This window comes from Solanum pennellii, chromosome 2 (genome assembly GCF_001406875.1).
Source record: "Solanum pennellii chromosome 2, SPENNV200".
NCBI classification, from domain to species: domain Eukaryota; kingdom Viridiplantae; phylum Streptophyta; class Magnoliopsida; order Solanales; family Solanaceae; genus Solanum; species Solanum pennellii.
The window spans coordinates 58969895-58985901 of NC_028638.1; the positions used below are offsets into that span (position 1 = coordinate 58969895).

The 16007-nt window shown below is 35.2% G+C and overlaps 2 protein-coding genes across 4 annotated transcripts; one reads left to right on the forward strand and one right to left on the reverse strand.

Moving 5' to 3' along the window:
* Positions 1-1042: 1042 nt before the first annotated feature.
* Positions 1043-7250, reverse strand: LOC107012024 (AUGMIN subunit 6-like). Of its 2 annotated transcripts, XR_001455968.2 has the most exons (14): positions 6777-7250; positions 6599-6655; positions 6316-6410; positions 5565-5715; positions 5088-5213; positions 4816-4972; positions 4594-4654; positions 4230-4512; positions 3704-3829; positions 3256-3411; positions 2925-3171; positions 2386-2847; positions 1456-1713; positions 1043-1378 (listed from the first exon to the last, which is right to left on the reverse strand). XR_001455968.2 is itself a non-coding variant. In XM_015211740.2 (13 exons), exons 1-13 carry the CDS (start codon positions 6990-6992, stop codon positions 1673-1675), a joined length of 2178 nt encoding a protein of 725 aa, XP_015067226.1. In that variant the 5' UTR covers positions 6993-7250; the 3' UTR covers positions 1043-1672. The 2 variants fall into 2 exon arrangements, 1 of the variants encoding a protein (XP_015067226.1); XM_015211740.2 differs by having other exon boundaries at positions 1043-1713.
* A 2932-nt stretch (positions 7251-10182) lies between these two features.
* LOC107008657 (plant UBX domain-containing protein 1) lies at positions 10183-15511 on the forward strand. Of its 2 annotated transcripts, none has more exons than XM_015207786.2 (7): positions 10183-10334; positions 11923-12019; positions 12138-12212; positions 12532-12599; positions 13119-13248; positions 13360-13464; positions 15022-15511. In XM_015207786.2, exons 1-7 carry the CDS (start codon positions 10257-10259, stop codon positions 15222-15224), a joined length of 756 nt encoding a protein of 251 aa, XP_015063272.1. In that variant the 5' UTR covers positions 10183-10256; the 3' UTR covers positions 15225-15511. The 2 variants fall into 2 exon arrangements, with proteins under 2 accessions (XP_015063272.1, XP_015063273.1); XM_015207787.2 differs by having other exon boundaries at positions 15040-15511.
* The last annotated feature ends 496 nt before the right edge of the window (positions 15512-16007 follow it).

Here is a 16007-nt window from a genome sequence, read left to right on the forward strand (position 1 = left end):
TAAATTGATTCTTGAGAACTTGGAACTGGAAAGAGGAGTATTTTATTGTCATATTCCTTTTTTCTAGTCACAGATTTCAACCTCAAAATCACTTGCCGTAATTATTCTCACTTTTGGGTTTCTCCAGATTTGGACATTTTTTGTATTTTGACAAATCTCGCCTTCTCAGACTTTGAAAAGGTACAACTACAAAAGTAAGTCATCAGGGTTAAATATGAGATATTGAGGCACAAGAAGGAAGTGGATGGATTGCATCTTTGTGTTTCTTATGAAAGAAAAAAATAGAGAAACGTGTCTATTTATTAGCTTAAAAGTCTGGTAATATCATCAAAATTTTAATTATAATTACCCTTGAATTTTGTTGAGTCGGTTATCGAGATCTGTATGCGCTAAATTGCTATCGAACTTATAAAATATCAATTAATTTGATTCATCTTTTATTGATCGGATTATTAATGAATTAATTTATACGGTATAAAAATTAAAACCAAAAAAAAGTGTTCTTGCTTTTATGTACCATAAAATTCTAAATCAATACCTAAACCATTAATTTGATAACCCAAACCAATGATATACAGTCATAACAGCATCCAACTGTTACTTTATTCAGGCTTGAACATTTCCTCCATGGGTTTCAACTTGCAATTATATCAGTATTATGTTTCTTGCTTTCAATCATTTAGTAAAGTGGAGACACTCCTATTTCTTCCTATAATGTCATCATATCAGTGTGACTTTGTGGTAATATAATATGTAAAACTGTAAAAAATGAAAGTGGAACCTATCACAAGGAATTAAGCAATTCATTGAAGATAATGAGCAGATAGAGAAAGGGATCTACACATGGAAAGTCGGTGGAAGACTGGAAGTTACTGTCATTCGCCTATTATCCACAAAATTACTGACCGACTATACGGGGCCCAACCTATCAAATCGACATGTCAATATCCAAAATATATCTCTATAATATAAAACATATCAATCTTTATGGAAAAACATATTTAACTTTATATAAACATAAAATTATGAGAGATTCTTTTCGTAAGGTAAAATAAGCACAACGGGAATTGAATAGATATATACCATATTATAGAACAAACGAACAGATAAATTACTTCTTCGACCGTATCCATTGAATTGTTACAGAAGAAAGGACAGCACAGTGTACAACACATTCGGTGATCACACGGGATGCGACCTATCCTGATGCAACCATCAATGGGCTCGAACCAACATGGAACCAACTATACCGTTACTCCAAGGCTCCCCTTAGATTGAATTGTTACAGAGTAAACAAAAAAAAAATCGGGAGCAAGATAAAATTTCTTTACCCAGCAGTATACAGCGCACAACTGTCTGAAGCAGTCCTGCCGATCTCCTGCAGAAGAACAAGCTCACATTGACAGGACCAGGGTAAGCACATCAAAATCTTGGCTCGGCCATGGTCACACTTACCGAGCAATGTGCTGATGATCAGCTCTCTCTGCTCTTCCCAGTCAAATGAAATGCAAAAGATAAAGGCTGAGACACTTGAAGCATGAAAAATACAAGAAATCACACAATCAAACGGAAGTTAATATGAGGAGGGTATTCCAACAACAGAAAGGCTGGCAGTACAAGCTTCCATGCAATCTCTTCAAAGCCGAGCAGCAACATAACCCAATGTTTTATCTCAATGCTCCATCAAAGCAGTTTCAGTTTCTGACAATGGTGCTGCAACAGTATGACTTCTATTAGAACACATTAAATTATCGATAGCCTGGTAGAGCAATAAATAAGGCATTGCAGAAGATATCATAAGCAAATGGTGATGGGTCCTACAAAGGGCTTTTACTAACAGGTACAAAAACAAACCATTCCGTTTCAATAGTAAGTATCAATGAGGAACCGGAAGCTTGTCACAAAAGCATGTGGTATTGCTAATGATTTTTTTCTACTTTGACAAACAAGTTGCCTTCGTGGATCAAGAGCAAAGAACAGAGCATGGCTCTCCAAGAAGAACCAAGGTTTAAAACTTCCACACAAATAAGAACAGCAGCCTAAATAAATATGCCCTGCGAAGAGAGCAATAAAATGCGACTCATTCTCGACAAAGCTCTCTCTCAAAGGAAAGAGACCAAAGAGGGTTATTTATCCAGAAAGAATTTAACAAAGAACATGTTTAGACACCACGCAATGTCCAGATTAGGAAATTATTTCAAAACATCATCACTCCATGTTATCAGTTATGGCATGGAACCACCATTAAAGGACTCGGGGATTAGGGATATAGCCTGAAGGTTTAAGCATCAGAGAATCAGCATTGGGAACTGTAGAAACATGGATTCGAAACTAAAAGAAAATTGTCAAATAGATCTACCAGGTAAAAGGTTGGAACAAACATACCAAGTAAATCCTCATATGAATCTGCTAACAATGATGCATCCATAAGCAGAGGAGGAGAAAATACTTGATCCTTAGCTTCCTCCACATCATAAAATGACCTATGTGCATCCGAAAATGAAGAGTTTGAACCCATAGTAGAAAGAAAACCATCATAGTCATCCACAGACTGCAGATCATGTAATAAGTCAGGTATTCCATCAGACTTGATGTTCATATGACTATCCGGTGCACCAGTCCCTAAAAATGAAGAATCTGGTTCTGACACAAACAATTTTTTTCTTCTCAGCAAGTTTGCCCTATCTCCATGCTGAGAAAACCCTAACCCTGAGACAGGCTCAAAGTAGTGCTCAGAACTATCATCAGAACGACTATCTTGAGATGATCCCTGATAGTAAGGTTCGGAGCGAAGTGCAGCTTCTCTGACAGATCTCTTCAGATTTTGAACAAAGCTTGTGTCATTATCTGCAAAAATTCATAATAAGTTTATGCATATAGCAATTAAGAAATCAATGTATGCATTCAGAAGGCAGGATAAAAACCTTGTGGCGAATTATCGAAGGAATTATTTAGAAATTGCTGATCCAGAGACTTCCTCTCAGGCATATTTTCAATTTGGCTGGTTTGGTCCGAGATCTGTCGCTTCTGTGCACCACCTTTTCCTGAAGAATTCGGTGTCACACTAAACAAAGGTGGGAGCTTCAAAGTAGTGGGACTAGCTGATGTCTTTTCAAATTGCATGGATGACAATCTTGAGCTCATCTCAGCTACCTCATCATCACTGTGTTCCTGTAGTAAATATTGTAGTTTAGGTTTTTCTATTGTTTCAAAAAGGTAAAAGGAAGTCTTACAAAATGCTTCAGAAAACAGTACCAATGTTCTCCCACTGCTCTGTGCTTGGGAATGTGATCTGCCCTGAAAATTGGCTGTTCTAGAAGAATTGGACGAAATACTACTAACTTCTTCTGTAAGTTCTAAAATTGAATTCTGTATGGATGGAGCGACTTCCTTCAGTTGATTTATGAGCACCTAGAGATCAATGAATTCACATCACAAACTTTCAACAGTATAATTGTAATATTTTCAATAATTTAGTTATATGAGAATGCCAGGAAGAAATCACATAGTGTTTTTTTGTCTTGTTGGGATTTGAACATGAGACCTCGTGGTTCTCAATCCATTTCATTGACCACTAGGCCACACATTGGATTCTTAACAACTACCTTGCTTTCTTTTAATTATATGCATCAATAATAATACTCTCACCAGAGTCCATGTATAATAGTTCATAAGTGCAACCAAATTAGACTGAATATCAGACCTGTATACTTGCTAGGTGCTGCTTATGTTCAGCAAGGGTTGCAGCCAAGGACTCTGCATGACCACCAGTACCACCATCAAGTGAACTCCTCAAAAGCTCTGGACCCTCTCCATCATTTGCTTTTGCCTGCAAAAATTAGTGGTACAATAAAGAAAGCATGAAATTAAAATCAAAGACATTCAAATTGTTAAATAAATTCTAAAGTGTTAAAACAGATGTAAACCCTTGTATTCAATTGTGTAACACATTGACATTCTCCTATTAACTACTTCTAAAGTCCAAAATAGGAGAAGACATGGTGCTCGGTGACATCGCAAAACCATAGATGTAGAAAGTCCTTGCACCATATTTAGGCCACCCTAAAAAGGTTTTGCTTCACCTGGACCACTTGAATCCACATAGCAAGAGAACTGTTCCAAACATTTATGTAAACTGCCAGGCGATACTTTAAGCTTGAAATTCAAGGAGAGAAAAAAAAGAGTTCTGACAACACGTATAGAATCTTGAGTCAAAGGAATCATCATACCAGTTGAAGGGATTGCTTATGAACACGTTGTAGGGCATGTGTCCAACGCCTCAAAACTTCTGCTATATCAACAGTAGGATGGCCTCTTGCAACTCTCTCATCAACTCGAGAAAATGTGTTATCGTCTACTTGAATATGAGAAGAATCTGAACTCCTTGCATGCTTTTCTCTATCCACGTCTGCTTGTGATCTTACAGCTTGATGTGAAGAAGCCAAATGGGGTGGTGGAGCTACAGGGCTTTGATCCATAGCTGTGAGCAAAGCTGAACCAGAGATGCGATACCTAAATGATTTTTAAAGAAAAATAAAATATGAAGGCAAGGCCTGGTTTTAAAACCGAAGAGAAAATGGAAAGCGATCATACCTATGCTCACGATGAGCAATAAGATCTTCTATCGGGCCAGAGGCGAGAATTTCATGTTGATCTGTATACATATATATATATACATAATACAAGTAAGTGCCAGGTATACAAAACTCTAGTACACTAATTGCAAGATCAGTGAGAGAAGCACTCTGCAAAAGCATGCTAATAGCATTGTATTATTAGGATATAATTGACAAGTGAGATACTGATTGAACGCACTCTTGCGAGACAGCAAAGAGTCCCACAAACGAGTAGCTCTTTGAACCATGTGTGAGTTCTGACTTGAGCTTGATACAAGTTCATCCCACAGTTCACCTTCCAGCTTTACTTTGTTTCTCACATCCTGCAGCTTTTCCAGTTCTTGCTGCAAATAAGCCTGAGACAAAGAAGATCAAAGATGGATCCTCAGAAACAATTATTTACCGCTGTGGATAAGGGGCTAAGAATCCAACTCCAAGTCCTCAAAGAAAGGTGACAAGATTTTCTTTCACCTCTTCAGCACAAAGGCCTCGAAATTCAGCTGTCAATTCATGAGCCAAATTAGACCACATGGCCTGTCTACGAACTGCTGTTTCTGCATTACTCAAAAACCTCCTTCTTTCAAGAGCAATCCTAGCCTATTCACATAGAAGCAGCAATTAGATCCATCCACTAGAAATAATTCTCATGTGAATCGTGATATTGTCTACAATACATATGAATTGAAGCTTCGGAACTAGCAAAGAAAACAGACACTGCCTAAGCATAGACTACTGGTAAGCTACTTTGCCAATGTGATACAAGTAATAGCTTCCACATTAGGAAAGAAAATCGAGTCACATCATATCTTGCCTTACATCTAAAATATGCAGAAAACTAAAAACCTTGCTACGGGTGATAAAGCTGTTAGATTCAAGGTCACAAGAACCCCCTGATATCAAAAATGCCTGTTTAAAAGCCTAGCGGATGGAAGGAATCAGAAGAGACACCTTGGTTACAGGAAGTAGTGTGGCTGCATGTGAGAAAGCTACATCTGTTAATGATGCAGGCAAGGGGTTAGAAACAACATCAGCAGCAAACATTCGCCTATGAACCTCCCTCAAAGCATGCAATGAAAGTTGCCATAGAAGTTCAACAAATCTGCAGTAAACATGTTAAATAAATAATCAATACTAAGTAATATAGTGGCTATAATGTTTACTCTTGACACATGAGCATGCAAACTTCACCTTATAGGGTATGAATCAAACTTATATGAGTGTGTCAACGGAAAACGAAGCAGGTACCATCTACTATTTAGCTTTACCACTCACAAGAGGAATCATTTCCTTCTCCAAAAGTTTTCAGAAATTCAATAATTAGACAAAGGCACCAGAAAATTCATTAACACTCATTCATTAAGACAATTAATTAGGATGGGCTGGAATGAGGGCATTTCAGTGCGACACAGGTGCAAGAACTTGCTAATGACCCTAATGCAATTCGAACTTCAAAATTTTTATCTACTCCCTTACAGAAGCTATGGTATCTGTAGGACAACTATTTTCAATAATGCAATTACTAACCACTGATCAAATTACTTGCTGAGTTGAATCAACTTGCACTGGACTACTATTTGCAACACATAAAACAGAAAAGACATGATACTAAGATACAGAAAAATCAAATGAGAGCTCCAAATAATTAAAATGAACCACAACCAAAGCGGTATATGAATTGAACAGCTATCAATGAGCCAACCTTGGTCCACAGCATGTGGCAAGAGATGAGACCCTCGAATTACTTCTAGGCAGTGCCCCTTGAGATTCCAGCTCACTTATAATCCCTTGTACAACCTAAGATTTCCATAAATAAATAAGCAAGCAACCTTTCACTAGAAGAAGACCAACTCTAGACAAATCTATTTTTTTTTAGAATTAGTACTGTCCAACTCTAGACAAATCTATACAGATTGTGTGCGTCCAGTTCAATTATTCAGCGTGAAAAGACCTATCGGCTTAGGAACAATCATGTATATAATTACCTTACGAAAATCGCGAGATTGTGCGGAATCAAAAATTGGCCAGACCTTATCGAAATCCTGAAAAGATATTGCAGTGAGAAAACAAAACAAAAACATCCAATGGTAACAGAGGAAGTATAAGCCTGAATCACAGGTGAGCTAAGAAGTTCACATTGATAGGTCGAAAAGTAGCAACTACCTTAGCGGATTGAGTAGGACCTCTAAGAGAAGATAATATAAAGTAGAGAAGCTGTTCGCCCAATTTAGGGTTCGAATGACGAAAAAGTCCGACGCGAGGTGTGCCGTTTCCGGCTCCGATTCCGATGATGGATGGATCCAACCCTAGTAACAAACAGTTGGTGTACATTGCACTTTCCAACTCAACCTCTCTCTCCTTCTCTCGGTCCATCGTCATTCCACTCTTTCTTTGGCTATTTCCTCACCCAATTTTGCTTCAACTCTCCGTCTCGTCTGTCTTTCGGATTTCCGATTTGAATGTATAATAACTAAGCAAATTTTCAAACGAGAAGCCCTTATAGATTAGTCAATTTAGCATTAGGGCCTGGTTGTTGGATCACATGTAAGAGTTGAATTTAAAATTTGGGGGTACATTTTTAAATTTCTGGTTCTTTTTGGTGGGGTCGGGTTGGATTAAAAAGGGAGTACTCGCGTTTTTTGCCGATTGAAGAAAATTTTGAAATTCGTGGGAGGGATGTCTCTAACGTGCGCCGCTGAAATCATCGGCAATTATTCTGCGCTGCCGGCAATGCGATTTTCGTCATCTCAGCTTTGCCCATTTTTGGTTTTGCCTACAAAAATATTTTTTATTCGATATATAATATAGTGAAATTTAATTGATGTAAATTTTCTTTTCAATGTACAGTATCTTTTAATGATAATTGAATAATACCGATTTATTTGTTTTGTATTGATGATAAGTTTTTTAAAAAATGTTTTTTGTGTTAGTCACGGGTGAGCTTCAAGGCGTGGTATACCAAATACGCATCAGACTGTAAATTAAGGACATAAATTCATAGTGCGTAAGTCTTAGAATTCGGAGTACAAGCTCCAAGCATAAAAATCATACCCGGAAATTATTTTTTTTCTTGAAATTATTTTTTATTATTATTGTTGTAATAATATTTCTCAAATAATAGTTCCGAACTTGCAATGCTTTTTTTCTTCATTATTGGTTATTAATATCTTTCTCAAATAAAAATTTATAGTTTTTTTAATATACATATTATATGTTATTAAAACTTATTAGTGAGATAATTGAAAGTTTTACTTCTACTTATATTCTTAGTAATAAAATTATAAAATGAAATATACACAAGATCGTGCACTGCAGATTCATAAGACTTACGTCCCATGTCTCAAAACGTGAGTCTCACCCAATACAATATAAAACTTCTTATCTCACACATCCACCTTGTTTTTTTTTTATATTTTATATTTTATATCAGAAATGATATAAAATTACCCTATATCCCTCAAAAATACCCTTCTTATTCACTTGGCTCCAAAATACCATTCTCATCCTTGGGTTCAAAATTAACCACTTACTTAAAGATTTTAAATTTAAACTATTTAAATATTTTTTTTAATACAAAACGCTCAACTATTTGTTATAATTTAACTCATTAATATAATTTATTAACCAATCTACTACTCACCAATTACTAATTAAACCACACCCAATTAATAAACCCGCTATATTACTAATGCACAACAAGAAAGCTACTACAAATGAGTGTTTCTAAAAATTTGAGGCGAAAATATCTATAGAAATACATTATCATACATTCAAGTCCTTAATCAAAATTATAATTCGTGTGTCTAAATAAAAATTACCGATAAACTTAAAAGTCTGACTATGTTCATCTTAATTATTCATTCGCCTCAATTATGTGATCTCACTTAATGAATAACTTTTTAAAAAAAGAATATATTAATGTTTTTATATTTAAAACAAATAATAAAAATTTATAAAATTATATTTAAAAGTGCATGAATTAATTCGAGAGGTGCTATTTCTTTACCTTTAATCATAAATTTCGAATTCAAGTTTGAAATAAAATTATATTGAAAGTGTCCTCCTAAATAATCGGCTCAACCTAAATTTAATTGGGGCTTCAATCCGGACTCAATAATTTTGAATGTCATTTTCAGAAATCGGTAATTTTATCGTGTTTTAGTAGTGTTTAGGGTGATTTTAATATTAGAAATGGTTTGTCTATTGGGTGGGGCTTAATTAGTAATGGGTGGGTAGTGGGTTAATTTATAAATAATATTAATAAATTAAATTATATCCAATAGTTGAGCGTTAAGTATTTTAAAAAATATTTAAATAGTTTAAATTTGAACCCGTTAAATAAGTGATCAATTTTGAATCCAAAGGTATATGAAAATGGTATTTTGAAGCCAATAGGTAGATGAAAAGGGTATTTTGAAGCCAATATATAGGTGAAAAAAAATATTTTAGAGCCAATAGATGAATGGAGGATATATTTTAAGCTGTTTTCCGTAAAAATTATTCTACACTGGCAACAAAGCTTAATTTAGTTGTTCCTTCACCCCTATTCTAGTTTGAGTTAAATTTAATTACTACTATCTATGAGTGACATGGCAAAAATAATTATCAACAAATAGCAAGGAAACCTATATGATTTCTCTTTCAATCTTTTGCGATAGAGTAATGTAGAATGTGAGTATGAATTAAAGACGAATTTAATTTATTTTAAATTTTTTAAGACGTTTTTTTTGTGACACTTAAAATATTGTAATGTATCATAAATCTGTGGTACAATCTTTTCACATATTCAAAAGAACAAAAATTTCATCCTTATTATTTATTATGACTATCTTTGTTTATAATAGTGTTTTCAAGTTTCGAAGCTTATTATACTCACGTGTTATGAAGGTAATAACTGGTAGTGTTAGTAATACTTATCATATTTAATTAATTTGTCAATTTGGAAATAATTAAATAATTAAATTTTTTTCATTTTGATAAATAATATAATCAAATAGTTACGATGAACATTATATTTAATTTGAAAGAATTGTGAATGATTGAATAACACGTATAATATTTGCCAATTCAATTAGACAGGCGAACAATTTATTAAGATAGAAAAATGAAAGGAAAATAAAATTTATGATTTACTCATATAGCTTGAAAATAATGTAATATCTATTAACTTGATAAGAAAGGTGCAAAACTTAATAAAGTATATAAATGTTATTACACTAAAATGACGTTTATTTCACCTAGTTCATGAAAAGTGTAATTTTCTATTATTCTAAAAATATAAATTTATTTATTTTTCATATAAAATTCTTAAATGGAGAAAAATTCTAAAGAATGACACAAAAACTATTTGTCGACTCCTTCAGAGAAATTAATTAGATAGCCATTCAGCCTAGTTGAAAAATGTATATAGTAATGTGTATAATATATTATATTAATGAATATATTGAGTTGAAAAATAAAGGTTGTTAATTGTTTTGCAAAGATCCCGTGCCTTGTAAGCCAATCCGACAAGAATGAAGTTGGGCCGGGCTTATACAATTAAAGCCCATTAGACCATATCCCATATTCGGATTTATTATTTATTATTTAACCCCGCCCCACCCGGAATCCAGAACAGAGAATTCTTCTTTGCTTGTGTGGGTAATGATAGTTGATTCTGCACCAGCTACAAAGCGCCAGAGATTCACCGCCGTTGATCCGATGGAGTTGGAATCAGCTAAGGTATTCATTTCAATCTCATCTTTCTTTTCTTCTTTCAAGATACCGGTTCGATTAAACTTCTTGTTTTACCCCTTTTTGTGTGAGTATTCAGATCAGTTCGCATGTGTTTCTGTGGTTGATTCATGGTGGGAAAAGCCTTCTTGTTTGCTATTTTCTTGGTTTTCTTTATTTAGAATCCTGTAGAAAGAAGTTTGTATAAAGACTATTTCCAGGAAAAATCTCAACACAAGAAAGGCGCCAGTTGTATCTGCTTTTTGTTTACCTACATTCCGTTGTTTTAAAGTTGCTGTTTCTTGTTAATCTTTATACCCATTCCATTTTTTTTGAGTTGCTGTTTGTTGTTAATCCTTAAACCCACTCCATTGTTTTAAGAGTTGCTGTTTCTGGTTAATCTTTAAACCCATTCATTGTTTTAGAGTTGCTGCTTCTTGTTAATCTTCAAGCCCGTTCCATTGTTTTAGGGTTGCTGTGTCTTGTTAATGTTTAAACCCATTGTCACACGTTCATTGTTTCAAAGTTGCTGTGTATCTGCTTCTTTTCTTTCGTTCTTAATTATCTGCTTCTTGTTAATCCTTAAACCCATTTATACACAATCCATTGTTTAAGGGTTGCTGCATACCTGCTTCTTGTTAATATTTAAACCCATTTACATACATTTCGTTGTTTTATGTTTCTGTGCATGAGAAATGTTGTTAGAACATCACCTTTCTTCCCATTTTATATGATCACTGATTTATCTCTTTGTGCCCAAATAACAAATAAAGTGTATGCCCTACTCTTCAGTTTCTCTAGTACTGTATTGAGCAAATCAAGCATACAAGTGTGAAATTCAGGCATGTAAGTTGCACTTTTCTTTTGTTCTATATTTGTAATACACCCCTTATTTTTTTCAAAAAATGAAGCACTTGTAGAGATGTGCGTAGGCCATAAAACTTCCGATTAAACTGTTAAGGTACTAGCTTGAGACATTTGTAATAGCCTGACTTGTATCTAGTAGGGAAAGAAAACGGTTGGGCGCGCCAAACATCCAAGTTTATGCAGGGTTCGGGGGTTAGGCCCACTCTCCAAGTGGTACATACCATGGCTGAAACCCATGACATATAGATCAAATGGAGATAATTTTACTGCTGCTCCAGGTCTCCCCTTCACCTAACAGCAAACAAATTAAAATTTAAAAATAAAATAAGAAACTGCTCCGGTGTCCGTGTCACTGGGTATGATGTTATTGATGATTATGATGAGGATGATGTTGTTGTTGTGAACTGCTCTGAGGGGGAAGACCATGGATCAGCACTTCCTTAAAATTATTGAACTTGCAGAAGCACTGTGGACGATGAGTTATAGTAAAATCTAACTTGCAGCTGTAAAAGTAAAGAATGATAAAAAAAATCCGATACAATAGCTGCCAAATTCGTTTGTATTTTCTGTCAAGTAAAGTTACCTATTCCCCTTTGTGTAAATACATCAGGTTTTACTTCAGCTACACCCTCAAAAGCTAAAATCATGGAAAGCTCCGTCTGCTACTCAAGCATGGAAAATGTAAATATATACTGGACTGTAACTTTTCTGTTTTATTGGGTTAATTCAGGCGAAGCTTGCTGCTGCAAAAGAAAAGTTTGGACATGAAATCCGTGTATTTGAAACAGCAACAGCTTCTTCAGTGCCTCCTGATGTTTCCAGCAATGGTACTTCCTACTTGACATAGACATTAGTACTAATACAACTTCCTGAACTCTATTCTATTGTCTGGTTCATAACTGCTCATTTTATTTTGCTGTGGCCTTTCTCAATCATCTTCTGCAGTGTCAGAGGAGCCCGAAGACTTCTATGAGTTCACACCGGAGGATTATTATCGACTTTTGGGAACTAAAAAAGAAGGTAAGATACACTTGTATAGACTTTCAGATGAAAAATGGCTTCAAGTATTTGCTAAAGTGAGATTTCTAGCTGACCTCTAACAGAAGAACAAAAAACATGTCAATTAGTTGTCTGTCGATTTACTTGACAAATTACACTAGAACTCCAGACTCTATTATTTTTCTTATTTGCTTGCGGCTTGCGGTATATTCACCGTGTCTTCCTCATTTTTACCTTCTTCAATGGATCTTGTTTATTATTATAGATCTGAAGTATACAGGTATTTGGTTGTTTTAATGATGCTGCTTATTCTAACTGGTGTTGGGAAAATTTTCAACAGAGAAGCACTTGAAGACGAAGAAAATTCGTGAGGCAGAAGAAGCTGTGCGCAGAGCAAGGATAACTAAGGTTTTCAGTTGATCCTTCTCTCCAGACGATTTTTTCACTTGTATTGAGTTTGAATATTTTTGGTGTTAGATTTGGTAAGTTAAGTTTTCATCAGTATTGTCAAAGCCACACTTGACATCTGAAGGTTGTTGTTGCTGAGCATCTGAGGCTGAGAGTGTCATCTTACTTGGACAGTTCTTTAGTGCCTAAAGAAGGCTCTAAGCGTGCTCCTCACTGTGGGATCTATCTTGGAGAGGGCGATAATAAAAAATAAATGCAGCTGGTGAAATGCTACTTTAATGGCTTCGAAAATATTGTGAATAAATGGTTAGTGATTATGAAGAGGAAATTTTAAGCTTTAATGAAGAAAACTAGCCAGAAAGATCAATTGGAACTTAAAAACAAGAAGTTACGTCCGAATTATATGTTGAAAAAATGAATTCTGAACTTAATTGACATGAGGGGGACCTTGACACTTTTCGACGTCTTTGCATTTGACATTATTGGTTTTTATATCACGTGTTGGTCTGTGTTGTTCAGGCTGTAATCAGAGTACGCTTCCCGGATAATTATATATTGGAGGCCACATTTCATCCGTCAGAGACAATCAAGAGCTTACTTGACCTTCTTGTGAAAGTGATTGCTCACCCTGAACTGCCTTTCTATATCTGTAAGATTATTCTAAACATTTGCTACATTTTACTTTTTCCTATATTTTACTCTCAATAGCGGTTTATAATATTAGTGTTGCTGAAGATTTAATGCTTGTCCGTTATTTCAGATACCACTCCTCCTAAGAAGCAAATAAAAGATTTTTCCCAGGATTTTTATTCTGCTGGATTTATTCCTGGTGCTGTTGTTTATTTCTCTTATGATCTACCCAAAGGTTAGTGCAAACTGTTAACAGTCTGAATTCTCCGCTCTTTTGTAACTTCAGTTCTTTGAAACCTCTGTTACTTATTTGGGAATTGAACCTGCAATGACTTGCATACTTGATATACTTCAGTGGTGATTTAATGATGTTGAATGTTTTTGGTGATTATTCTAAGAAAACCTTGCAACAGGGAGGTGTGAGGGGTTTAAGTACCTTTAGCTCAAGAGAATCTTTCTCCTTGACCTCAGTCCTTGCTTTTTTAGAGGGAAGGTTTATATATATTAATCAATAGCCTGCTATGGCATATCTCTTCATATCTGGAATCCTGTGTAAGCCGTCAGTCGTAATATTGATACAAGCACCCTGTTTTCATCAATAAGAGTTGTACTAATCCGGCAAAAAAGGTCTCCATCATCCAACTCCCTAGATGCTCATGTACATGCCCTTTTCTCCTACTTATTTAAGTTGTTTCTTATCTTATGGATGATTGGTAAAACATCCATGTGGGTATATGTATTAACCTATGAATATATGTAAGACACCACAATTTTTTTGCTTTGCCCGTGCGCCAGCAGGCACTTACTGTGCTGGATAGTGGTTGTCTATTTGGACATAGGAAGCTAGAGACCGATGTGTGCACCCGTTCATTTGCGATCAAGTAAACAACAAACCTTTGAGAAAACAGCAGAAGAAGTTCCTCCTAACATATAATAATAATAAGAAATCTATAAACTAAAATAAAAAACAAAAATCTTTTTTTTTTTCCGAAAATTCTTCATTCCTGGGAAGAGGGGCCAAATCATGTGGGTAAGTGCCCAAGAAATTTCATACTAGCTACTTCCACCACTGTCACCCCTAAGTTTGCATTGTTTGTGAGAGTTCGGCCATTTGAAGAAAAGTCATCGGATTATACAAAGTGCCCCTAAAGCTATGATGTTGACACAATCTGGTTGGCGGCATTTTCAAATTAAAAACATAAAATATTATTTGGATCATTGTTCCAATGTATCGCAGCGTTTCTGCAAGTTTTAGAAGGCTGAAATTGACCATTAGAAAACAAAACAATGGCCTTGTCATGAGCTTGTCTTGGGTCTTTAGGCTTTTATTATGTTTTCTTATTTCCAAAACCTTTCGTATACAATAAGCACACAAGGGCTAGCTCTAAGGTGGCGACAGTTTTCTGAGAGGCTGAACTTGGTCTTTGAGCTCCCTTGTGTCTTTAGGCTTATAGCTTGCTTTCTTATTTCCAAGAACTTGCGTACATAAAAAGCACATCAGGTCGCTATGCTTGGTTAAGTTACGTAAACGTTAAGTGCAAGTGCTAACTCGACGGCGATGACAATTTGCCTAGAGGCTGAACTAGGTCTCTATTAAGAGGACAGTTCGTAGAAGCAAGCATCGGAGAGTGTACTGGAATGTGAGGCGTGGCTACACTATGACACTTCAATTGGACTCTTTTTCCACATTATGAATCTTCTGCTGACTTAATTCTAATTTGGTTTTTGGAGTTGTGTTCCACTCACGGCTCTTAATCATGTTATTAGTGAAATTGATCTCACCTATTCACAGGTGATGATGGTGCTGCAGCATCAGGATCCTATCTTCAAGAAGAGGTCATGTCTTTGCAAGGATTGGATTCTATGATAGAGAAGATGGAGCCTGATGAACCTAGCAGAGATGAATCTCCAACTACCAACCCCCCTCCTTCAGTACCAGATCAAAAGCCTGCTGCTGATAAGAAGAAAATTAAGCCAAAGTGGTTGAAACTGTGATATGGTCGATGATGTCAGGGTTATACTATACTCTAATCCAGTGTTATATGTAATCCATAGCTTGTTCTGTATGTAATCAGTTGATGGATAGTCAGTCAGTTGCTGGAGTTGTATGGCAAAAGCTTTGCTTGTTCTGTATGTAAACCAGTTGTCACTTAGCTCAGTTGGTGGAGTATGCCAAAAGAGGAGGTTTGAACTTTGAAATATTCAAATATAGATTGAAAGTCTACTTTAGATGCTTGATTTGTCCATAACCAAATATAAGGTATTACAATGTTTTACAATAACTAATTGAGTGAGCTTCTGAATTAGAGAAATTAATCAGCTGTTTGGTTCGAAGTGTAGTACCAACTTTGTTGGTTAGAAGGAAAGGCTGGTTTACAACTTAAAAGAAAAGTTCAGTTTTGAAAGTCAAGTTGGTCTCCCCCTTGTTGACGATTTCTCCGTAATCTAAATTAGTGTATGAAAATAATTCCTCCGTCAAAAATAAGCATGCTCTATATTAGATATGCTTTGTTCGATATTTTATAATTAGTTGATAAAATGTCTTAAAATCTCCCCAATTATTTTATTGTAGGGCCAGAATGAGGACTCTATATATATATTCACAAACGATGATACCAATTATTGTACTTCTCCATGTCAAATGTTAGTCTTATTTTACTTCTTGTTTAAAGAAAAATGTTTTTTTTTTAAAATTATTTTTAATTTTTTATTTGACATATTTAAAATTATAAAATTAATTTTTTTTTTTTCAATTATCTGTCAAGTCAAAATAGAAGA

Excerpts from the sequence above, each read along its gene's own strand:
- LOC107012024 (XM_015211740.2), bottom strand. The coding sequence starts at position 6,992 with ATGACGATGGACCGAGAGAAGGAGAGAGAGGTTGAGTTGGAAAGTGCA. Across the intron at positions 5,214-5,564 it reads CACTACTTCCTGTAACCAAG|GCTAGGATTGCTCTTGAAAG; the intron begins GTGTCTCTTCTG and ends CTATGTGAATAG. Across the intron at positions 3,830-4,229 it reads ATAAGCAATCCCTTCAACTG|GCAAAAGCAAATGATGGAGA; the intron begins GTATGATGATTC and ends TAATTTTTGCAG.
- LOC107008657 (XM_015207786.2), top strand. The coding sequence starts at position 10,257 with ATGATAGTTGATTCTGCACCAGCTACAAAGCGCCAGAGATTCACCGCC. Across the intron at positions 10,335-11,922 it reads TGGAGTTGGAATCAGCTAAG|GCGAAGCTTGCTGCTGCAAA; the intron begins GTATTCATTTCA and ends GGGTTAATTCAG. Across the intron at positions 12,020-12,137 it reads TCCTGATGTTTCCAGCAATG|TGTCAGAGGAGCCCGAAGAC; the intron begins GTACTTCCTACT and ends CATCTTCTGCAG.